At 44.9% G+C, this 24,847-nt stretch overlaps 1 protein-coding gene across 1 annotated transcript in view; it reads left to right on the top strand.

Moving 5' to 3' along the window:
- The window catches only part of kcnj13 (potassium inwardly rectifying channel subfamily J member 13), a 61,286-nt gene extending 39,516 nt beyond the window's left edge, over positions 1-21,770 (top strand). Inside the window, exons 2-3 of the mRNA XM_061280406.1 lie at positions 18,141-18,668; positions 20,360-21,770. Coding sequence (XP_061136390.1) covers positions 18,152-18,668; positions 20,360-20,934 — 1,092 coding nt within the window. The 5' untranslated portion in view covers positions 18,141-18,151 and the 3' untranslated portion in view covers positions 20,935-21,770. The remainder of the gene's footprint in view (positions 1-18,140; positions 18,669-20,359) is intronic.
- The last annotated feature ends 3,077 nt before the right edge of the window (positions 21,771-24,847 follow it).

Below are 24,847 nucleotides of genomic sequence, written 5' to 3'. Positions count from 1 at the left end.
CATTACTCCAATTATTTTCTTGTTTTTCTTGTAGGGGTCGGATCAATAAATTCACCCCTCCCCCTATGAACTGCATGTCATAATGTAAAATGGGCCAGAGAAGGACAGGTTGGGACTTTATTTGTATCATTATTTGTTGTAATGTGAATTGGACACTGCTTTGCACTTGAATTTAGGTTAGGTTTTGCATTTTAAATGTTAATCATAAAAACCTTTTAAAAGATTTTTTTGCCGTTTCAAGTTTTCTTTACAATGTTTAATGCATATGCCCGAATGTTTTCTAGAGGAGATTATTGTAGAGAATTTCTGTTACTTGACTTCCACTTCAACAAATGAGAGATTGTTTTAACGTTTTACCACAGGAAAGTTTATCAGTATGAATACTTTCCTAACTTCTTTGTGTGCTTTGTATTAAAACAAAGTATTATTATTTTTATTTGTGTATTATTTATTTATTATGCTATCATGTCACTGGTCCACTTGACATCAAATAGGGCAACATGACCTTTAACGCCAACTAGTTTGACACCTGTGCACGAGACCACAAAATTACTTAAAATCCCTTGAACTTTTTCGTGTTGTTGTCATTCAGAATGTAACATATGTACTGTGCCAAAGAAAATCTTCAAGAAAAATTCTATATAAAATTTTATTAAATGTGGAAAAATAACTGGCTAAAGAGATCAGTGTTGAGCTGTGCAGTCTGATAAATTTGGAGCTCCCTGCAGATGAAAGACACATTCCTACTCTGCATGTTGCTGTGTTCCTCAGACAGATTTCCAGCTGGGAACTGCTCTAATCACCTGGCAACAATATTGACATAGAAATAGAAACTCTGGAGAGGACAAGACTCCAGCTCGCTGCCTTTTACACATGCATCTGGCTGTCAGAGTTCACGTACACACTGTAGGAGGAAAGACACGTTACATGTATATTATGGAAAAATCTGGAATAATGTATATATTGTAACAGGTGCAAGACCCAATACTTGTTAACCACACAAATAACTCGCTAATGTGGTGGCTTTTTTATTGGCGTTGGTGTTTTATACATACACACGTCACGTTTAATGCAGGATTTGGACCCAGAAGCAGTTTGAGTTTGAGTTTGAGTTTGAGTTTATTCACGCGATATCCAAGACATACAACATGGAACAACAAACAGTAATTCTGGATGCGTGAAAGGTCACCCCAAGCAAGCTATTTAAAGCTATTAATAGGGGGCCTGGTTTCCCATAAGTATCAGATATTGGCCAGATATCCTTACATTTTGGACAACATACAGATATGTAATAGACAACAATAATAAACACACAACAAAGTACAGCACACAACAACCATACGACAAGCAATAGACAACCTCAGTATTCTGGTTACTCTGGATTTGATGTAAAGTACATTTGCAATTTATAAATTAACAACTAATATATTAACAACAGGACACAGGTGTTCATGCAGTTTATAACCAGCACATTAAATATACATTGATAGGAGTTGATTTTTTAGATTTGCCTTAAAGATGGATATGGATTGCAACATTTTTAGTGTTTCATCAAGCTCATTCCAAATCTGTGGCCCTCTGCACACAATACTAAAGCTTGTAGATTTTAGTTTCCGTTTTTTCCCAATGATTAGATTTCTATTCCTGGTGGTGTGGGTGTGGCTGGGAGTACAGATTGGGATGAGTTGACAGAGTTTGTGGTTTCGTTTATGGACAGTCTGATACATGACGCAAGCATTCTGGAAATAGTTATATTCAACAAGCCTCAGAAGATTGTGTTGGTGAAAGATTGTTTTAGTGGGGGCGTTAAACTCAGACCATGTTATGGCGCGTATGACCTTTTTCTGAAGTATCTCCAGCTTTTTTAGATGGGTTGGAAATGTGTTACACCATATAATATTGCAGTATTTTAAATGAGGTTCAAATAAGGATTTGTATAGAATAAGAAGTGCAGTGAGTGGGAGATAATGTCTCAATTTGAAGAATAAACCCACATATTTAGACAGTTTGATTGTGAGATCATCAATATGTTTTTTAAAGTTCAAGAATTCGTCAATGTGGATCCCCAGGAATTTAGTAGAGCTGACTCTTTCAATGTTTTGTCCGTTAATTTCTATGCAAATTTGGTCAATGTCCTTTTTTTATGGGACCGGAATACAATGTAGTATGTTTTATTGACATTTAGGGAGAGTTTATTGCATTTAAACCATGTATTTATTTTCGCTAACTCACTATTTATAATTTGTTCAAGTGTATTTGGATTTTTGTGGGAAAGAAACAAGTTTGTATCGTCAGCAAATAATACTTTATGTAGTATGGGTGAAGTATTAACAATGTCATTTATGTACAGGATGAACAGGAGCGGCCCTAAGATGGACCCTTGAGGAACTCCATAATTGATGGGCTTGTATGAAGATTTATGGTTGTTAATGGAGACATATTGATGTCTTCCAAACAGATAGCTGCGGAACCAGTCTAACGCCAGGCCTCTAATACCATAGTGTTGTAATTTATTTATAAGAATATCAATCGTAATGGTGTCAAAAGCTTTAGACAAGTCCAGAAAAATCCCAATACCATATTCGCCTCTATCGATTGCCCCGTAGATTTTATCAGTCAAGTCAAGTACTGCCATATATGTAGTGTTTTCCTTTCTGAAACCATACTGGGATGGGGCAATGATGTTTAGTTTGTTTAGATAGTTGTTAAGTTTATTGTAAACTACTCTTTCCAAAACCTTGGAAAGAGTAGGCAAGATTGATATTGGTCTGTAGTTGCTAAGATTGTTTTTATCTCCTGATTTAAAGACCGGTGTGATACGTGCTATTTTTGCTATTTGTGGCACTACTCCAGAGAGTATAGACAGATTGATGCAATATGTAAGAGGTGCAGTTATTATATTGGAGATGCTTTTCAGAATTTTACTTGAGATGCCATCTATTCCAGCTGAGTTTGAATTCTTCATATTCATGATTATTTCATACACTTCATTGCAGTTAGTTGGTTTCAGAAAGAAAGAGCCCAGGTAATTACCTGATAGATAGTCTTTAAACGAGGCATCCTGAGGCTGACTGATTTTACTGGATATGTTTCTACCGATAGAGACAAAGTAGTTATTGAAATCGTTGGCAAGACCATTATTTCTGATGATGTTGCCCATATTATGATCGTGGTCAGGGAATACAGGAGTTTTTTGGCTTCTGTTCAAGACCCCGTTCAGTACATTCCAAGATTTCTTGGAATCACCCTGTGATTCATTTATCAAGTCGGCAAAATGCTTACTCTTCCGCTTTCTGATAATATGTGTAAGTTTATTTCTATAATTAATATATGCATTTTTATTTTTATGGTTAGGTTCATTTATGTATCTTTTATATAATTTATTTTTATGCTTAATAGAGTTTAATATGCCCTTAGTGATCCATGGATTTTGAGTAGTTTTTTTACATATGATTACTTTCTCAGGAATGGTTCTTTGAATAGAGTCGGATATTTCTTTGGTTAGAGTTTCAAATGCAGTATCAACATCACTAAAGTCATATATTCCCGACCATGTCTTGGTCTGCAGGTCCTCACCTAGACGTCGTATGGTTTCTTCATTAAGTATTTTTAATCTTATTGAATGACGGCAGACAGTAGACATGGGAAACCAAAAAGTATTTATGTACAAAATTTCAAAGTAACAACAGAGAGCAGACCTGGACGCCGAAAGCATAGATGGGAAACGTTCTGGCAAGGTGTAACTAAGTCACTCAAGTATATATATAGAAAACTATGTCTCTAATCCTATGTGAACAAATAAACCAAGTCACTAACAGAATGATCGTCTATGCGACCAATAAAGGGGCGACAGTGATAAAGGACAAAGCCAGTAACATAATCAAGGACCGACAGTCATAAAGGACCAACAGTCATAACAGTAACCTCTCCTCAACTGGCACCACCTGAACTCAAGTATATATAGAGAAGATTATGTATCTACCCCTATGTGAACAAATAACAAAGTCATCACTAACATAATCAATGATCGTCTATGTCAGTGGTTCTCAAATGGGGGTACGCGTACCCCTGAGGGTACGAGGATGTACTCAAAGTCAAAAGTCAAAGTCAAAGTCTGCTTTATTGTCAACATCTTCACATGCCGAGACACACAAAGAGATCGAAATTAAGTTTTCCCTATCCCACGGTGACAAGACATATTACACGATAGACATACAAGTAAACGACGCAATATAAAAAACAAGAAGGCACAAACAATAAATAAAAAGAGTAACAATAAATAATAAATAAATAGATAACACAACGAATAAAACCCAGTGTGCATACAGACAGTAAAAGTACAGGACGCTACGCAGAACGGGGAAGCGAGTTCAGGATCCTGACAGCCTGGAGTATGAAGCTGTTTGAGAGTCTGGTGGTGTGGGAGCGCAGGCTTCTGTACCTCTTCCCAGAGGGCAGAAGCTCGAACAAAGAGTGAGCGGGGTGACTCACATCACTCACAATCGTGGTCGCCTTGCGGGTGAGATGGGAGGTGTAAATGTCCTTCAAGGAGGGGAGCGAAACATCAATAATCATACCAGCCGTGTTCACTATGCGCTGCAGGGCCTTCAAGTTGTAGTCAGTGCAGCCGCCACCCCAAACAGCAATACAGCTGGAGAGGACGCTCTCAATGGTGCCGCGGTAAAATGTAGTCATGACGGCCGGAGGGGCGCTCGCTCGCCTGAGTTTCCGCAGGAAGTACAGGCGGCGCTGGGCTTTCTTTGTCAGTGATGCGGTGTTGGTGGACCAGGAGAGATCCTCACTGATGTGCACCCCCAGGAACTTGGCGCTGCTCACTCTCTCCACCACAGCACCGTCGATAGTCAGCGGCAGGTGTTGGGTGTGACCCTTCCGGAAGTCCACAACAATCTCCTTGGTCTTGTCGACGTTCAACAGGAGGTTGTTGTCCCTGCACCACGTGGTCAGAAGGTCAACCTCCAGCCTGTATCGAGTCTCGTCTCCCTTGGTGATGAGACCCACCAGAGTCGTGTCGTCAGCAAACTTCACTATACGGTTGTCGCTGTAGGTTGCAGTGCAGTCATGCGTCAGGAGGGTGAAGAGCAGCGGACTGAGCACACAGCCTTGGGGGGCCCCCGTGCTCAGCGTGATGCTGGCGGAGATTTTGTCGCCAACACGTACTACCTGTGGCTTCTGACAGAGGAAGTCCAGTAGCCAGTTGCAGAGGTAGGTACTGAGGCCCAGCGTGTCAAGTTTGCTGATGAGGCGTTGTGGCACAATGGTGTTGAAGGCAGAACTGAAGTCCACAAACAGCAATCTCACATACGAGTCCCTTCTCTCCAGGTGGGTGAGTGCCGAGTGGAGGGCAGAGCAGATGGCATCCTCAGAGGACCGTTTGGCTCGGTACGCAAACTGGAAGGGGTCAATGGTGGGGGGAAGAACGGATCGGATGTGCTCCATGACAAGCCGCTCAAAGCACTTCATGATGATGGGCGTAAGTGCCACGGGGCGGTAGTCATTGAAGCTGGACGGAGCGGGTTTCTTCGGCACAGGTACGATGGTGGCAGCTTTGAAACATGACGGGACGATGGCCTGCTGCAGGGAAGTGTTAAAGATGTCTGTGAAGACATCCGTCAGCTCACCAGCGCAGTCCTTCAGCGCACGACCCGGGATGTTGTCTGGGCCCGCCGCCTTACGCATGTTGATAGCGGCAAGCGCCCTCCTCACGCTGTCGGCGGAGAGGCACAGGGGCAGCTCGTGTGAAGGGGGAGTAGCCTTCAGCGTGCAAGTGCTGTTCTGAGCGTCGAAGCGAGCAAAGAAGCGGTTGAGGTCATTGAGCAGACGGACGTCGCCCTCACAGCTCTGCGGCGCGGGCTTGTAATCCGTGATGGTCTGAATGCCCTGCCAAAGGCTCCATGCGTCCCTGCTGTCCTTGAAGTGGGCGGTAATTTTGCACGAGAACGCCCTCTTTGCATCTTTGATGCCCCGGGACAGGTCAGCCCTCGCAGTCCTCAAGCCAGCCTCATCCCCCGCTCTAAAGGCTTTGTCCCTGGCCCTTAGCAGCCTGAAGACAGCCCCCGTCAGCCATGGCTTCCGGTTAGTCTGAGTGACGATGGATTTTGAGCGAGTCACATCATCAATGCACTTCCTGATGTAGAAGGAAACAGAGTCAGTATACTCCTCAATGTCTGTCCGATCGTCGCAAGTGGCAGCCCTCCTAAACATGCCCCAGTCAGTAGAGCCAAAGCAGTCACGCAGTGCATCAGAGGCACCCTCAGGCCACACCCGTACCTGCTTGCGAACTGGCCTGGACACTCTCACCATTTGTCTGTATGCGGGCAAAAGCATAACAGTGATATGGTCAGAAAGTCCAAGATGGGGGAGGGGGCGGCTTTGAAAGCTCCTTTATGCGAAGAGTAGATCAGGTCCAGGAAGCTGTCGCCACGGATTTGGATACAAAAAGATTTCCCAAGATTTAAACATCTCAAGGAGCACTGTGCAAGCAATTATATTGAAATGGAAGGAGTATTAGACCACTGCAAATCTACCAAGACCCGTCCGTCCCTCCAAACTTTCATCTCAAACAAGGAGAAAACTGATCAGAGATGCAGCCAAGAGGCGCATTATCACTCTGGATGAACTGTAGGTAACTACAGCTGAGGTGGGAGAGTCTGTCCATAGGACAACAATCAGTCGTGCATGGCACTAATCTGGCCTTTATGGAAAAGTGGCAAGAAGAAAGCCATTTCTCAAAGATATCCATAAAAAGTCTCGTTTAAAGTTTGCCACAAGCCACCTGGGAGACACAGGAGGCGGACAAGATGGCGGACAAGATGGCGGCGCACGCAGTTGCAGCGGCTCAGTGCTCTCCCGATCTACGCATCTACGCTCTACGCTGTTTGTTTTTTGTTAGTGTTTGTACCCACTGTATGTTGATCATACACAACCTACAACCGGCAGGAGATCCTCAGGATAGGTGTTTGCTGCGAGTTGAGTGTCGCAGCGGAGTTTCACTGCTCGCAAAACATACCGGAGGATATCATCAGGCGCCCCGGCTCCCCTTGGATCACCATCCCTGCTGGGAGGAAGCGAAGGCAGCGCAGAGAGAGGAGGCAGAGAGGAGGCAGAAACGAGGCTGCAGGGTCGGCGCGCTAACCAGGCTACGGAAGCGGCCATTCAAACCACCGCTCCCTAGCCTGTTTCTTACCAACGCCAGGTCTCTTGCTAACAAGATGGATGAACAAAGGCTACAGATGTCTGCGAACCAGACCGTGAAGGACTGCTGCATGGAACTGATCACCGAAACCTGGCTTAATCCACTCATACCGGACTGTGCCATCGAGCTAGCAGGCTACACCACACAGCGTCATGACAGGACTGAGAACTCCGGCAAGAGCAAGGGGGGGGGCTTATCTGTATGTACGTCAATAAAAAACGGTGTACTAATATGGTGACTGTAGTCACTGCTGCCCAGACCTGGAGTATGTGACTATTAAATACAAGCCCTTTTACCTCCCTCGTGAATTTACTGTAGTCATGACGACTGTTGTTTACATACCTCCGGATGCTAATGCTAAGCTAGCTATTGGACTATTACATGGCAGTATTAGCAGCCAGCTGACCAGTTATCCTGACGCAGTCCACATCATGGCTGGGGACTTTAATCATGTAGATTTGAAAGAAGCACTCCCTAGTTTCCACCAGCATATTAAATGTGCCACTAGAGGAGTTAACACTCTGGACAAGGTCTACTCCAACATTAAGCTAGGCCACAGGGCAAAACAGCTACCTCACCTGGGCCAGTCTGACCATATGTCACTGCTATTAATCCCGGCATATACCACCATCAGGAGATCAGCTCCTGTCATCACTAAAACTGTTAAAACCTGGCCTGATGACGCCTCTCAGCAGTTGGAGGACTGCTTCGACAGGACTAACTGGGACATCTTCGAACACCGGGACTTGAACGTGTTCACAGACAGTGTTCTGTGTTATATCAAGCACTGCACAGACACTGTCACAGTGGACAAACCTATACGGATATACCCCAATCAGAAGCCCTGGATGACCCGGGAGGTCCTTCGGCTGCTGGAGGAGAGGGACATCGCTCTGTCCCTCAGGTCTGAGGACGGGGCTCTCTACAGCACAGCCAGAGCCAACCTGAGGAGAGGCATCAGAGAGGCCCAGCTTGCCTACAAAAAGAGGATTGAGGATCACCTGGACAGCAACAACAGCAAGCAGGTGTGGCAGGGAGTTCAGCATCTCACCAACTACAGAACCGCCATCGGAGCTGCTGAAGGGGACGCCTCACTGGCAGAGGTCCTCAATACCTTATTTGCCCGGTTCGAGTCCGAGCCACCTGAAGCGGCCACATCACATCTCACAGACCGCAGCAGCTTCACCTTCACAGTGAAGGAGCACGAGGTCTGGCGCACGCTGCGGACCATCAACTTGAGGAAGGCTGCGGGTCCTGATGGCGTCACTGGGCGTGTTCTGAAGGACTGCGCAGATCAGCTGGCTGGAGTCTTCACAAAGATTTTCAACCAGTCCCTTACCGAGTCCACCGTCCCATCCTGTTTAAAATCCTCCACTATTGTCCCCCTGCTCAAGAAACGTCACATCACCAGCCTTAATGACTACCGACCAGTCGCACTCACCCCGGTGGTCACGAAGTGCTTTGAAAAGCTGGTACGGGGTCACATCACAGCCCTCCTGTTCAGAGGTTTTGACCCCCACCAGTTTGCCTACAGGGCAAATAGATCCACAGAGGACGCAGTAGCTACAGCCCTCCACGCTGCACTGTCCCACCTGGAGCAGTCGGAGAGCTATGTGCGGATGCTATTCGTGGACTTTAGCTCTGCTTTTAACACCATCCTCCCCCACAGACTGGTGGACATACTGGAGGGCCTGGGACTTCCACACAATACTTGTAGGTGGATTAAGAGCTTCCTGACGGGTCGCAGCCAGAGGGTGAGAGTGGGCCGTCATACATCCACACCTCTCAGTCTTGGTACTGGCTCCCCACAGGGCTGCGTACTGAGCCCACTGCTTTACACGCTCTACACACATGCATGCACCCCCGCCTACCGCAGCAACACCATTGTGAAATTTGTGGATGACACAACCGTGGTGGGGCTCATCTCAAAGGGGGATGAGTCTGCCTACAGGGACGAAGTGGTCCGGCTATCGGAGTGGTGCGGAGAGAACAATCTGCTCCTAAACACGGCTTAAACCCAAGAACTGGTCATTGATTTTAGGAGGAAAAATAAAACAGACATTCCACAACTTATCATCAACGGGGTCTGTGTGGAGAGGGTGTCCTCCTTCCGCTACCTGGGTGTCCACATCGAGGAGGACTTCACCTGGGGCGTGAACACCTCTGAGCTGCTTAAAAAGGCCCAGCAGAGACTTTACTTCTTAAGGGTGCTGAGGAGACACAGCATTACACAAAGACTGCTGGTGTCCTTCTATCGCTGCTCCATAGAAAGCACTTTAACATACTGTATATGTGTTTGGTACTCCAGCTGCACTGCTGCTCAGAGGAAAAAACTCCAAGGGGGTCATCAACACAGCACAGAAGATCATTGGCTGCCCTTCCCACCCTGGCCACTCCCTTTTCGAACTGTTGCCATCAGGCAGACACTACAGAGCAATTAGGTCAAAGACTAGAAGATTTGCCAACAGTTTTTACCCTACAGCGGTAGTCGCATTGAATGCAGCAAAACCTAAATGATTATGTCTGTGTATGTTCTTCTGTGGTTTTAGCTTGTATTTTTAAAATCTTTTATTCTATTTATTCTGTTTATTTTTTATCTCATGTGCGGATCGGTTGGCAATTTTTAAATTTCGTTGTACATGTTACAATGACAAATAAAGATCTATTCTATTCTATTCTACACCAAACATGTAGAAGAAGGTGCTCTGGTCAGATGAAACCAAAATCGAACTTTTTGGCCACAATGCAAAACGATATGTTTGGCGTAAAAGCAACACAGCTCATCACCCTGAACACACCATCCCCACTGTCAAACATGGTGGTGGCAGCATCATGGTTTGGGCCTGCTTTTCTTCAGCAGGGACAGGGAAGATGGCTAAAATTGATAGGAAGATGGATGGAGCCAAATACAGGACCATTCTGGAAGAAAACTGCAAAAGACCTGAGACTGGGACAGAGATCTATCTTCCAACAGGACAATGATCCAAAACATAAAGCCAAATCTACAATGGAATGGTTCACAAATAGACGTATCCAGGTGTTAGAATGGCCAAGTCAAAGTCCAGACATGAATCCAATCGAGAATCTGTGGAAAGAGCTGAAGACTGCTGTTCACAAACGCTCTCCATCCAACCTCAGCGCTCGAGCTGTTTTGCAAGGAGGAATGGGCAAGAATTCCAGTCTCTCGATGTGCAAAACTGATAGAGACATACCCCAAGCGACTTGCAGCTGTCATTGCAGCAAAGGGTGGGGCTACAAAGTATTAGCGCAAGGGGGCCGAATAATATTGCACGCCCCACTTTTTAGTTTTTTATTTGTTAAAAAAGTTTAAATTATCCAATATATTTTGTTCCATTTCACAATTGTGTCCCACTTGTTGATTCTTGACAAATAATATTGCACGCCCCACTTTTCAGTTTTTTATTTGTTAAAAAAGTTTAAATTATCCAATAAATTTTGTTCCACTTCACAATTGTGTCCCACTTGTTGTTGATTCTTGACAAATAATTAAACTTTTATATCTTTATGTTTGAAGCCTGAAATGTCGCGAAATGTTGAAAGGTTCAAGGGGGCCGAATACTTTCGCAAGGCACTGTACATTGTTAAGCCACTGCATTCATAACTGTATAATCAATCATAATGAAATCATTACTCCATTATTCACCCCTTTTATTACCGATTTTTTCCCATGTATAATGCGCAAAATTTAACTAATTTATTGTCCTAAAATCGGGGGTGCGAATTATACATGGGTACAAAAAAAAAGATTCTTTTTTTTTTTTTTTTTTTTTTATCCGGATATGATACGAAGGCTGCCATTACAGATGGGCTTTCTTCTCTGCTGTTCACTTCAAACACGCTCCATACGAACACAATGCTCTCGTATCAGACGCTTGCTCGATCACCTGCTCGTTTGCTGTCACAATGTACCCTACACAAATCCGAAACATTTTTTCGCTATCAAGTTTGCTAGCGCATGCGCAGTGATACTGACCGGCAGAATAACATCCGGTTGTTCCCAAAGATGATCTTTTTTCTGAAATAATTTTACGTTTACAGACTTAAGTAGGAGTAAAAATTTGGGTGCGTATTATACATGGGTACAGGCTTTTTTCCAGCATCAACATGCCATTTTTAGGGTGCGTATTATACATGGGGGCGCATTATACATGGAAAAAAACGGTAATTTGATTTTACATTCGCCCCCAGAAAATATCCTTAAAAAGACTTCCGGTATTGGATTTATCTAGTCAACTCATCAACCCGTTGACCAATGTAGTTCTCATACACATTTTGGGGTCGAGACTCAGTATTCAGGATAGGAAGGTATCCTCCCCCAACCCCCCGAGCCGCAGCAGCATCACCGCTCCACAGTTCCGGAATCGCCAGCATCGGGTACCCTTCCGATAACGTAGAATACGTGGGCGCTATGGCCGTAGAGATAAGCCGATTTAGCAGAGCGCGGATGCAGGGGATACAGCAACAACTACACAAGGTGAGGAGAGCTGTGAAAACAGAGATTGATACCAAAATAGAATACACCAAATTTTTATATTTCCCAAAAGTCTTGTCGAACCAATCAGACCAAATGGAGGTGTCCACCCCTGAGTGATCCTTATTTCAAAGGAGGTACATCACTGAAACAATTTTGAGAACCACTGGTCTATGTGACCAATAATGGTCAAAAGTCACTAACATAATCAAGGACCGACAGTCATAACAGTAGCCCTCCACTGGCATCACCTGGTGCCTTACCAGGCTTATGAGGGAATTCACGGTAGAAGTCCTGGAGGTGGAAAGGGTCAAGGATAAGGGACCTCAAGATCCAGGAGGGTTCCTCTGGACTGTAGCCCAACTAGTCAACCAAATATGGAAATACCGGCAACGTTCATCCAAAATCTTGGGGAGAGTTTAAGCAGGGTGAACGTCAATGACCAGTGGTGGGGCAGGGGGCTCAGAAAGAGGGCTGAGGGGACTAGAGGAGACCAGCTTCAGGAGAGAGACATAAAAAGTGGGACCCGTAGGTTACAGTTGGAGAGCCAAAACTAGCTCAGTGGCCTAGTGGTAGAGTGTCCGCCCTGAGACTGGAAGTTTGTGGGTTCAAACCCCAGCCGGGTCATACCAAAGACTATAAAAATGGGACCCATTGCCTCCCTGCTTGGCACTCAGCATTAAGGGTTGGAATTGGGGGGGTAGATCACCAAATGATTCCCGAGCGCGGCACCGCTGCTGCTCACTGCTCCCCTCTCCCTCAGGGGATGGATCAAAATCACATGGGGATGGGTTAAATGCAGAGGACAAATTTCACCACACCCAGATGTGTGTGTGACGATCATTGGGAAAAACAAAACAAAAAACAACAACATCTGCCTGGAGCAGTAGGATCGAAGTCTGTCAGCCAGTTGACGGTTGCGCTGGGCTGTGCAGGACACTGCAGCTCTGGCATATCTCCAGACGGTGCGACATCGTCGAAGATGAGCACTGACAGAGGGAACAGTGACCTCGTGTTCCTGGGAGGGGAAAAATGGAGGCTGATATCCATAGGTGACCATGAAAGGAGACATGCCTGTGGAAGAGGAAGTGAGGGATTTGTGGGAATATTCGACCTAAAGAAGGTGTTTACTCTAAGAGGCTGGATGGTTGGCCAAAACAGATCTTAGCGCAGACTCCAGCTCCTGATTGTCTCTCTCTGACTGTTCATTGGTTTGGGGATGATAACCAGAAGACAGGCTAGAGCAGGCGTCAGGAACCTATGGCTCGCGAGCCAGATATGGCTCTTTTGGTGATGTTATACATTAGTACACTCAAAAAATCGTTGGCCTTAATTAAAAAACACGCATTTAATTGTATCTAGCCTATCGTTTTTTTTAAAATGGTATGGCTTTCACGGGAAGTTAGTTGTAAAATATGGGCATGTATCGCTCTGTCGGCCAAAAAGGTTCCCAACCCCTGGGCTAGAGGATGCCCCCAGAGCCCTATAGAAAGCTTGCCATACCTGGGAAGTGAACTGGGGACCCTGGTCAGAAACAATGTCAATGGGGATGCCATGAAGCTTGAAGACATGATCCATCATTATGTCAGCAGTTTCAATGGCGGAGGAAAGTTTGGGCAATGGAACGAAATGAACCATCTTGGCGAATCTGTCAACCACGGTCAATATAACCATGTTTCCATCTGAGAGAGGCAGACCAGTGATGAAATCAGTCAACAGTGAGATGTTGTAGTAGACCCGTGGGGCGATGGTGTCATACTGTCGGGTTTTGTAGATTGTTTTGTTTTGTCCTGTCCTTCGTGTTATCACTTCCTGTTTTATTTTGTACCCGACCTCTGCACTTCCTCTGCACTACCGTCCACTTGACCTCCCTGTTTTGATAACTACGTACACCTGTGTCGTCCGCCCTGATTGTCTGCACCTGTGTCCTCCCCCTTCCGTGTGTGTATTTAACCTGCGTCTTCCCCTTGTCTTGTGCCAGTGCATCTTGCTAGTCACGATCACCAGCGACCCCATAGCCACAGCTATTCTCTGTGAAAGCCTTAATAGCAGAGACTTTTTGTCCAAGCTCTGTGCTTTGCCCGTGAGATTTTGCCTTCGTTTTTCCCTCAGTTTGAGGCGCTTTTTGTTTGCTGTTCTCAGCCCTTTTTTTTCCTCGTGTTGAGGCGCTTTTGTTTTTGCCCTTTTTCCCTCGTGTTGAGGCGTTTTTGGTTTTGCCCTTTTTCCCTCATCGTGAGGCACCTTTTGTTCTTGGAGCTGTCGTCCGTGAAGGAAATAAACTCCTTTATTTTTTTAACTCTGCATTCGAGTCCTCTCCCTGCTCTGAGCCTGACGGATGGTGAGAGGATTTCCCCCGAGAGCAAACCAGACAGGTGGCGACGAAGTCCCTGGCATCTATCTTTGTCTCATCAGACCACATGACCTGATGTGGTCTGATGAGACTTTTTGGTTTAAACCCCTTGTCGTGTTTGGAGGAAGAAGAATGATGAGTACAACCCCAAGAACACCATCCCAACTGTGAAGCATGGTGGTGGAAAAATCATTCTTTGGGGATGCTTTTCTGCAAAGGGAACACGACGACTGCGCCGTATTCAGAGAAGGATGGATGGGGCCACGTATCATGAGATCTTGGCCAACAACCTCCTTCCCTCAGTAAGAGATTTGAAGATGGGTCGCAGCTGGGTCTTTCAGCATGACAACGACCCAAAACACATAGCCAGGGCAACTAAGGAGTGGCTCTGTAGGAAACATCTCAAGGTCCTGGAATGACCTAGTCAGTTTCCAGACATGAATCCAATTGAGAATCTTGGGAGGAAACTTAAAGTCCATGTGGCCCAGCGACAGCACCGAAACCTGAAGGCTCTGGAGAAGATCTGTATGAAGGAGTGGGCCAAAATCCCTGCTGCAGTGTGTGCAAACCTGGTCAAGAACTACAGGAAACGTCTGATCTCTGTAATAGCAAACAAAAGTTTCTGCACCAAATATTAAGTTATGTTTTTCTGATGTATCAAATACTTATTTCATGCAATAAAATGAAAATTAATTACAGTGGAGCTTCGGTTTTCGACCACAATCCGTTCCAGAAGGCTGTTCGAGAAGTGAATCGTTCGAACTCCAAATCATGTTTTCCAATTACAAATAATGGAAAAAAATTCATCTGTTCCAAGCAAAAAAAAACGCCTTTTTTTCAAGCATTGTTTTCATTTGCACATTTTTGTCCGATCGTGCAACTGCAGCGAACGCGCAACCGTAGCGCGCCGCCGACCGCGCAACTGCACCGCGCTGGTCGGATTATTGTGACAGAGCCGTTGCTAAAATTTGGAAAATATTTTTAAAGTCCTAATGGACTTTCCAAAATTTAAGTGGCCCTCAGTGCACAGGGAGCTTGATTTGGTCCGATTGCGCAAGCGCAGCGCGCCGGGCTCTCACTGTCGCATTGCTTTAGGAGCGTCTTTGTGTTTCAGGATGGCTTTACTGCTCCCACTTGCTTCCTTTGGAAGCATGATCAGAGTTGATGCAATCCTCAGAGTAACGAGAATGTAATAACGAACGGAGACAGTTAGCATGCTGGTCCTCTCGGATCATCTCGCGAGGTTCAACAACCAAATTTCGTCCGACATCCGAAGCAAAGAAATCTCCATTTTTCTTTTTTGAATACCGATTTGTTCGATTTGCTCCAACTAGGGGAAATGAGAAACGTTGAGAAGAGACCACAGATGGGATGGTCCCTTTTCCAGGATGAGCAGGCTGCAATGAATGCAGAGAGGACACATAGTACAAACAGTGTAGACAATTCAAAAAAGGTGTGGCGAGCAGGATGTTATTGCACAGCAATGACTCTGACACTCTAAGAGTGGTGTGAGTTCATCAGAGCAACAGCCTGGGGGAAGAAGTTGTCTCTGTGTCTGCTGGTTTTGACGTACAGAGCTCTATAACGCCGTCCGGAGGGCAGTAGTTCAAACAGACTGCAACCTGGGTGAGAAAGGTCTGTAGAGATGTTCCTTTCACGTTTCCTGGTCCTGGACAGGTACAAGTCTTTGACAGATGGGAGGTTGATTCCAATTATCTTTTCTGCAGTCCTGATTGTCCGTTGCACTCTGTGCTTGTCTTGTTTGGAGGCCGATCCAAACCAGACAGTGATGGAGGTGCACAGGACAAGCTGGATGATGGCAGTGTAGAAGGTCTTCAGCAGCTCCCACAGCAGATTGAGCTTCTTGAGCTGTCTCAGGAAGTACAGCCTCTGCTGGGCCTTCTTCCGGACAGAGTCTATGTGGCCGGTCCATTTTCGGTCCCGAGAGATTGTTGTTCCCAGGAACTTGAAGGTGTCTGTGGAGAGAATAGTAACTGCGGATAGTGAGAGGTGAAAGTGGTGAAGGGTCTTGCCTGAAGTCCACTGTCATCTCCACGGTCTTGAGCAGGTTCAGCTCCAGGTGGTTTTGGCTGCACCAGTGGACCAGCCGCTCCACCTCCTGACTGTACGCAGTCTCATCACCGTCCCGGATCAGTACGATGAGAGTGGTGTCGTCTGCATCAGGACTTTCACAGGAGAGTCACCTGAGGAGAAATTGTTGATGTAGAGAGAGAAGAGCAGGGTGGAGAGGACGCACCCCTTAGTGGCGCCACTTTTGGTGGTCCGGGTGTCAGATGTGATGCTCCCCAGCCTCACACGCTGTCTCCTGTTGGTCAGGAAGCTGGTGATCCACTGACAGGTGGAGGCAGGCACTGCGAGCTGGATGAGCTTCTGTTGGAGGATATCAGGAGCGATGGTGTTGAACGCCGAGCTAAAGTCCACAAACAGGATCCTGGCGTACGTTCCTGGGGTTTCCAGGTGGTGCAGGATGTAGTGCAGTCCCATGTTGACCGCATCATCCACCGACCTGTTTGCCCGGTAAGCAAACTGGAGGGGATCAAGCAGGGGTTCAGTGACATCCTTCAGGTTGTTCAGCACTAACCTCTCGAAAGATTTCATGACCACAGATGTCAGAGTGACAGGTCTATAGTCATTCAAACCTGTGATGGCGGGCTTCTTGGCCACTGGAACGATGGTGGAGCTCTTGAAGCACGAGGGCACCTCACACAGCTCCAAGGAACAGTCCAAGGTGGGTGCCAGCTGCTCAGCACAGACTTCAAGCAGGAAGGTGACACGCCATCTGGGCCCGGTGTCTTCCTGATCTTTTGTCTCCGGAACATCTGCCGCACTTCCTCCTCGCGGATCTGGAGGGCTCTGCAGACCTTTCCACACTGTTGAGGGATCAGGATTGGTAGAGAGATGTTTCTCCAGGCTCTCCCCGTACCACCTCCTGGCTTTCCTAACCTCTCGGTTGAGTGTGTTTCTGGTCTGCTCTAACAGGTCCCGGCCGCCGCTCCTGTAGGCCTCCTCCTTGACTTTGCACAGCCTCCTGAGGTTCGGTGTAAACCAAGGTTTGTCGTTGCTGTACGTGCAGAAGGTCTTAGTCTTCACACACAGATCCTCACAAAAACTGATGTATGATGTGACAGTGTCAGTGAGTTCATGCAGGTCTGAAGTTGCAGCTTCAAAAACTCCCCAATCGGTGCAGTCAAAGCAGGCTTGTAGGTCTTGCCTTGACTCTACTGTCCACTTCCTCACAGTCCTCACCACAGGGTTAGAGGTTTTTAGTTTCTGCCTGTAGGCTGGGATCGGATTAACTAGACAGTGGTCCGAGAGTCCTAAAGCTGCACGAGCCACAGAGTGGTATGCATCCTTAATTACGGTGTAGCAGTGGTCCAGTGTCTGTGCCCTTCTGGTGGGACATGTTATGTGCTGTCTGTATCTGGGGAGTTTGTGTGTGAGGTTCGCCCTTTTAAGATCCCCCAGAACAGTGATTAGTGAATTTGGTAGAAGTTTCTCCATGTCTGTCACCTGGTCAGCCAGCATCTGCGTGGCTTCACTCGCACGTGCGTGTGGTGGAATGTAAACAGCAATCATGATGATCGAGGAGAACTCCCGTGATAAATAGAACGGCCGGCAGTTTATGAAAAGTGTTTCTAGGAGAGGGCTGCAAGACACTTTCAACACCGTGACATCAGTACACCAACTTTCATTAATGTAGAAACAGAGACCACCTCCCTTTGATTTTCCGGAGAGCTCCACGCTGCGAAGGTTCTCTTCGGAGCCCTAATATGATAGAAATTACAGACTTCTACATGCTTTGCAAGTGGGAAAACCTGAAAAATCAGCAGTGTATCAAATACTTGTTCTCCCCAATGTGTGTGTGTGTATATGTATATGTATATATATATATATATATATATATATATATATCATATATTATATATTATATATTATATATTATATATTATATATTATATATTATATATTATATATTATATATTATATATTATATATACATATATATAATTTTAGCTTTGATAACAAATTAAACATCAAACTTGTGTTTATTTAATTTATTCCAGGATCTTTAAAGATGACAACCAAATCCAATAGCAGCGTTCTGGATGGCAAGGTGTCCTCCACCCCTCTTCTATCATTACCAAAGCGACAACGTCTAGTCACCAAAGATGGACATTGCACCCTTCGTCCCCCGCTGTGTTCCTCTGGCTCGTGGCTCGGAGCGTCGAGCCGAGCCTGGCTGATTGCCCTGCATGACGTCTGGGGACAGTTAGTGGGTCTGCGCTGGAGATGGGTCCTCTTAGCCTTCTGTGCATCGTTTGTGGCCCACTGGCTGCTGTTTGCTTGTCTTTGGTATTTGCTGGCCCATATCAATGGAGACTTGGATGTGCTGGATCATGACGCACCCCCGCAGGGGCATGTGGTTTGTGTGAAACACATCACCAGCTTCACCGCCGCTTTCTCATTCTCCCTTGAGACGCAGCTCACCATCGGCTATGGAACCATGTTCCCCAGTGGGGACTGTCCAAGTGCAATAGCACTGCTGGCTGTGCAGATGCTGCTGGGGCTCATGCTTGAAGCATTCATCACAGGTACACTATTCCGCAACCCTTCTATCGACCAACATGCAACTCAAGACATTTGGAATGAAATGCAAGCCAAGTTGCCAGTAACAAATGAACGGAAAATCATTCCAGAAATCCAGTTCATTGTTGCTTGCTTCCTCTTTCCGGGAGCAGTGCGCGCCGCGGCGTTGTGAGCAGAGCAGGCACGTGAAAGGGGAGTCGACAACTAGTACGCGGCTCCTGGGCTGGTGCTATGGCTAGTGTCCAAAAAGACGAGGAAATTTGCTCCCCTTTAGGCTTCAAGTCATTCGTTTGGAAGCACTTTGGATTCCAAAGAAAAGATGGCTCAACGGACAAGACACATGCAGTTTGTAAATCCTGCCATGCGGTGATCAAATATTCAGGGAGCACAAATCTCGCCGCACATTTAAAGAAAAAACACGACATCAAAGTTCAGTGTTAAAATAAGCACTTTGTATACTACAATACTCTTGTAATTTCCTAAATAAAGAGTTTGCAGTACCTTGTTGATTTTGCGTATGAATTGTTATATTATTAATATTGGATATTGTTCTATATTTTTTTTTTATTAAAAATTTAAATATTTATTTTATTACCCGCGATTTACACCCCTAGTGTATACATTATGTTGAGGGGCACACAAAGCCATCTGCGATCAAAGTTTGCTGTTGAACAGTTTATTGAATGTGTCTGAGAAAAGGTCATTATTAGGGGTGTAAATCGCGGATTTTGCCACGATACAATATCATATCGATACAAAGAACTACGATACGATATTTGCCGATATCTTAAAGCCTGCTGCGATTCATTCACGATATATCGCGATATGGTGCTCTACGATCGATATATACATATTTTTTTGAAATAAAAAATATAGAACAATATCCTGATTTATAACAATTCATACGCAAAATGCCTGCTCTGCTCACAACACAACGCCGCGGCGCGCACTGCTCCCGGAAAGAGGAAGCAAGCAACAATGAACTGGATTTCAAAATAAAGTCGCGTCTAATGTCCGAGGTCAAACACTGCGATATAAATCGATGTTTACGTTTAGCATCAATGCCAATAAATTGTAGAGCATTATATCGATTAATCGATGTGTATCGATGTATCGTTACATCCCTAGTCATTATGGTTAACATCCATCCATCCATTTTCTGAACCGCTTAGTCCCCACGGGGGTCGCGGGTGGGCTGGAGCCTATCCCAGCCGTCAACGGGCAGTAGGCGGGGGACACCTTGAACCGGTTGCCAGCCAATCGCAGGGCACACAGACACAAACAACCATTTGCACTCGCACTCACACCTAGGGACAATTTGGAGTGCTCACTCGGCCTACCAAGCATGTTTTTGGGATGTGGGAGGAGACCGGAATGCCCGGAGAAACCCAAGCGGGCCCGGGGAGAACATGCAGAGAGGGCCGGAGGTGGTTTACAATTTCTGGATTTTTCTGCTTTATGTAGGTCATCCTCACATTTCATCATGCAAGCTATGAATGGATGAATGATGTTTTCATTTAAAAATAAATTGACTATTTTTCTTTTTACCAGACAAGTTGTGGGTTCAGAGTAGATTTTCTGAGAAAGACTGCTCAATCTTTAAGAAAGTGTAGCACCAAAACCCAAACAAAAATCACGCACAGTAAAAGGGGATGTTATGAGGAATGTAATTTGCTGATTCTCAATTGTCTACCAGGTGCATTTGTGGCCAAGATATCTTGTCCTCAGAAGCGAGCCGGAGCCATCCAGTTCAGCCACCAAGGCGTGGTGGGACAGCACCAGGGCCAAACTTGCCTCATGATACGGGCCACAAACCTGCTGCGGCGCCCTCTGGTTGATGTGAAGGTGAGTGCTGTGCTCTATGAGGAGCATGAAGGCCAACCTCTGCACCAAACCTCCCTGGATTTCTATGTGGACCACCTGGGCCAGCATCGCTGCCCTTTCTTCATCTTCCCACTCACCTTTTACCATCCCCTGGACCGCCGGAGCCCCCTCTACCCAGCCCTGCGTGAAAGCACATCCCATCACTTTGAGCTGGTGGTGTTCCTATCAGCCTCTCAGGAGGGAACAGGAGACACCTGCCAGAAGAGGACCTCCTATCTGCGCCAGGAGATCCAGTTTGACCGTTGCTTTGCACCTGCCTTGGGGGTGGATACCTGTGGAAGGTTTGTGGTGAGAAACCATCATTTTGACACTATGCACTCTAAGGACCCTTTGGACAAGGACTGTGTTGTGCAGATCAACGGTGATGGCAGCGACCGGATGGAGTAAGAATACTGGCGAGGCGATTATACTGGGACAAAGGGCAGTGCATGAGGTACATTTGTGGAGGGTAGATAAGGAACAGACGCAGTATTTTGTCAGCTGGAAAGTAGATGACTAGGGAAATTACAGTTTGTGTTTAATAATTTTTAATCGTTAACGATTAAAGCACAGATTGACTTTAAGGGCTAAAACTGAACAGGCCCAATTCTGATTAAAAGCTATCAATCCATTTTCCGTACTGCTTTTCCTTGTAAGACTGAACTTGAAGCTTGATCCACTATACTATAGAGCTCCAGACGTTGACGCCATGCTTCCCACAATGCACAATGCTAAATGTACACAAAGCGGCTTTGGCAGTATAGAAAACTTGTCACCCCTTTGAGTAATCACTCAACAGACTCGCAAAACAAGAACCAATGTGTCATAAATGTATAGCAGACATTAAAAAGGGCTAAGAACAACTCATTGTGGCAGTAACCACCTGTGAAGCGATCACTTCATATTGTGAGTCAGTGACTGAATCAGCTGATGGAACTTGATCATATAGTTACTTACACGTACCCCTGGCGCTTGATCAATCAGGACTATCCAAGATCCTCTCCAGCGTGTACTGTATCATTGTGTCCTTTGCATCTAAGTGGGATGTGAATTAACTTGGACGGAATGTTGATGGATAAACGCTACTTCTATCACTTCGCTCAATTGTTAGGCATTGGAGTACTGGTGCTGCTTTACTGCCAAAATAAAAGGGAATGGTCATATGACATCCGGAGCTCCATACTGTACTGGCCAGTCAATTGCAGGGTCCATTTAAACAAGTAACTATACACAATCTGGAAGAATTGAGCCAAGATTTAAACTTTATACCTTTCAAATGTAAGACAGACATGCGTTCCACTAGTTCACTGTGCTGCCATGAATTAACATATTATATAGTACTGTAATCTGTTTTATCTTTACTATCATAATCTGGATCTTTCTGTTGCCGTTGACATCCTCTCCCTTAGTGCTTGCATGGATTTCCTCCAGACTGTTTTTGATTGATTGATTGATTGATTGAATATTTATTGATCCCCAGGGGTGGGGAAATTCAGGCCCCAGCAGTATTCATACCACAGAGTGGGTACACAAAAGACACAGGCTGCCACACAACGGCGCCACAAAGAAAGCCAGAAAGTGCTCAAGATAAAAGCCATCAAAGCAAAACAAAGCTAAAAGACAAAGGAAAAAAAAAAAAACTGTGGCCAACCAGCACCCCTCAATACAAGAGAACACCCCAAAACACACAAAATAGCCTCCATGGGGTCCCTAGACAGGTGTAACGGCAGTCCAGTTCAACGGCGTCCAATGGACCGTGGTCGTGAATCGGTGAAAAACATCACAAAGCAGGCAAACGTGTGAGCAGCGTCCTGGGCACCCAGTCGGGTGCACGTGCAGATGGTCACCACGGGGCTAGCATGGCGAAAGTCGTTGGTTCCGACGAGCACGAGGAAGCGGAGTCCCTACAGGGGTTGCGGTTGGTTTTTCCCCTCACAATCCCAAAACATTCAACATACATGCATACTAACACTCAAAATGTGAAAAATGTCCCTTCTTACCGCTTTATGCATCTGCCAAAGTTTGGTTTTGACCACACCAGTGAAAACTGTACGATAGTTTAATGTGTTACGACTATGCACAGCAAAATAATTCTGTAAAAGAGAGCGGGGGGGGGGGGGGGGGGGCAAATTACACAGCCCACACAAACAACTGGTCATGAATATTGTTTAAAAGCACCCAATAATGCAACCTTTTTGACTTTGGTGCTTTTCCTTGCAGTGTAGTTACTCTTTCCAATATGTACAAATTCAAATAAATGCATCAGGTTGAACACCCACAGGCACTGAATAAGATCTACGTCCATTGAAACTGTAGACTAGTGTCTATACAACCTCACTGGAGTCACATGTAGAGACCCTGATGACAGCATTTTGCATTGTTGAATGTAGTTTTTGTGGCTTCCCAACAGTTAATTTCGCTACTCTGAAGAATGCTAATTCATGACATTTCAAGCAGGCAAACCGTGTTCCCTTTGATGAAAGCCGGTTATCATCTTTAATGGTGTGTAAAAAGGGACTCTTCAAAAAAGAAACTATAGTCAATGATGAATGTCTTAACAAAACGTGGGTGACACATTTCATACTTCCTTTAATGACACTGACATTGTCTCGATTGGATCATCTGTCCCATTGTCATTCCATCAAATCAGCAAAGACATTTAGATTACACTGGTATTTGCAAGGTAATTGTAATAGCCTATAACCAATGCTAAAGTAAAAATGTTGAATGATTGGAATTTGTAGTTGAATTTTTTTATATTAACCTTTAAATTTCTTCCACATTGCGTGTTTTGTTTTTTTTACTAATTGAGCAAATAGAATATTTTAAAATAGGAATAGTGTGCAAAGAGGTAGTAAAGATTTTATGTATATAAAGAAGGGACAGAAAGCACTGTTGTTCTTAAAGAGCAATGATGCTGCTGGTCTGTGACCATCAAATACTTAATGGATAATAAGAGAAGAGAAGCTGGCCAACATTTTATACAAAAACACAAGATCTCCTTTCATACACTATGCTTAATTGTTGTTGCTATGTTATTGTAACAGATCAATTTGGGTCCAAGGTAAGAGTATGTTGATTAAAAAGTGTTTCATGAAGAAATTTGTGGACTAAAAGGCCAAATGAAAATCCTTTACTCTATGTTCGAACAAAGAAACCGATGAAAAAGTACTGACAATTGATTTCTAGACGACTACTTTTAATTTAGAAAAAACATTGCACAAATCACCATGTAAATCATAGTTTTTATTTATTGGAGATGACATATTTCTGTGTTGTAATACACAAATGGGTGCTTGCGTTGTCATTGGTATGATAGAAAATCGCTGCACAATCAATTAGTTCTCATAAAGGAAATTTCTTTAGCTGCTTCAGACAAATGAGAAAGAACACTCCACAGTGTATGATTGTGATGGGTGGGATGTCACTGTGTCTCAAATATTGTAGTGCCTTTGTACAGTGTACATTTCAAGAAATAAATATTTTCTAAACAAGCCTGGCAAGAGACACTTTTTTTCCAATATGAAGTCTCAAGACACAAGTGGTAAGACTAATGTCAGGGGGGGGGGGGGGGGGGGGGAAATGACCTAACAACTACACTAGCAATGCTGCCTCTACGTGGTGGTGGACCTCACATGCATGTTTCTGAGCACAGAGAAAACTAACGCAAAGACGGGAGAACGTGCATAAACCCAAACAGGAAAGCTGGAGAGAAGGTTCGAGTGCTGACCCACACATCTGTGACTCGGACACGTTTATCTAATAATCCATTTTAATATTTTTTTTAGAACAATTTATTTCAGTTTAATTCGAAAAGTGAAATTTAGACTATGATTTATGACATTTCACACCAAGTGAGGTATTTCATTTTATTGATTAGTTTTTACAATGATTTTATCCCTTACCGCTAATCAAAACCCAACATTCATCTCCCTTAAAAAATACCTTTTACATAAGAAACAATCATTATTTTTAGTCTAGAAATTACAACTGGCCTCTGGGAACATATTTTTCTGTGTTTTATGACTCATTATTATCATCATTATTATAGTTACAAAAGATATGAAACCAGAACTACTGTAGAGTTCTCCCCCTTAGTGTGGCAGCTTCATGACACTGCATCATCTTACAATTCTGGGCATCTGAGTTTTCCGGGGAAAGTAGAGAATTGCTGTTAAGACTGGAGCAAGTTCCCTACTTCCCGCTTTACCAAGCTCACGGGGACCCGTTTTGAGGACATGGACGACATCAAGATGGCAGTGATGCCTGAGCTGCGTAGAAAAATAGCCAGATCGCCTAGACAGGTGAGTCACCCAAGTCT

The sequence above is a fragment of the Syngnathus typhle genome, linkage group LG6, assembly GCF_033458585.1.
Source record: "Syngnathus typhle isolate RoL2023-S1 ecotype Sweden linkage group LG6, RoL_Styp_1.0, whole genome shotgun sequence".
Classification (NCBI taxonomy): domain Eukaryota; kingdom Metazoa; phylum Chordata; class Actinopteri; order Syngnathiformes; family Syngnathidae; genus Syngnathus; species Syngnathus typhle.
The sequence above is the reverse complement of the archived record's forward strand: the minus strand, read 5'-3'. Positions and strand labels throughout refer to the sequence as shown.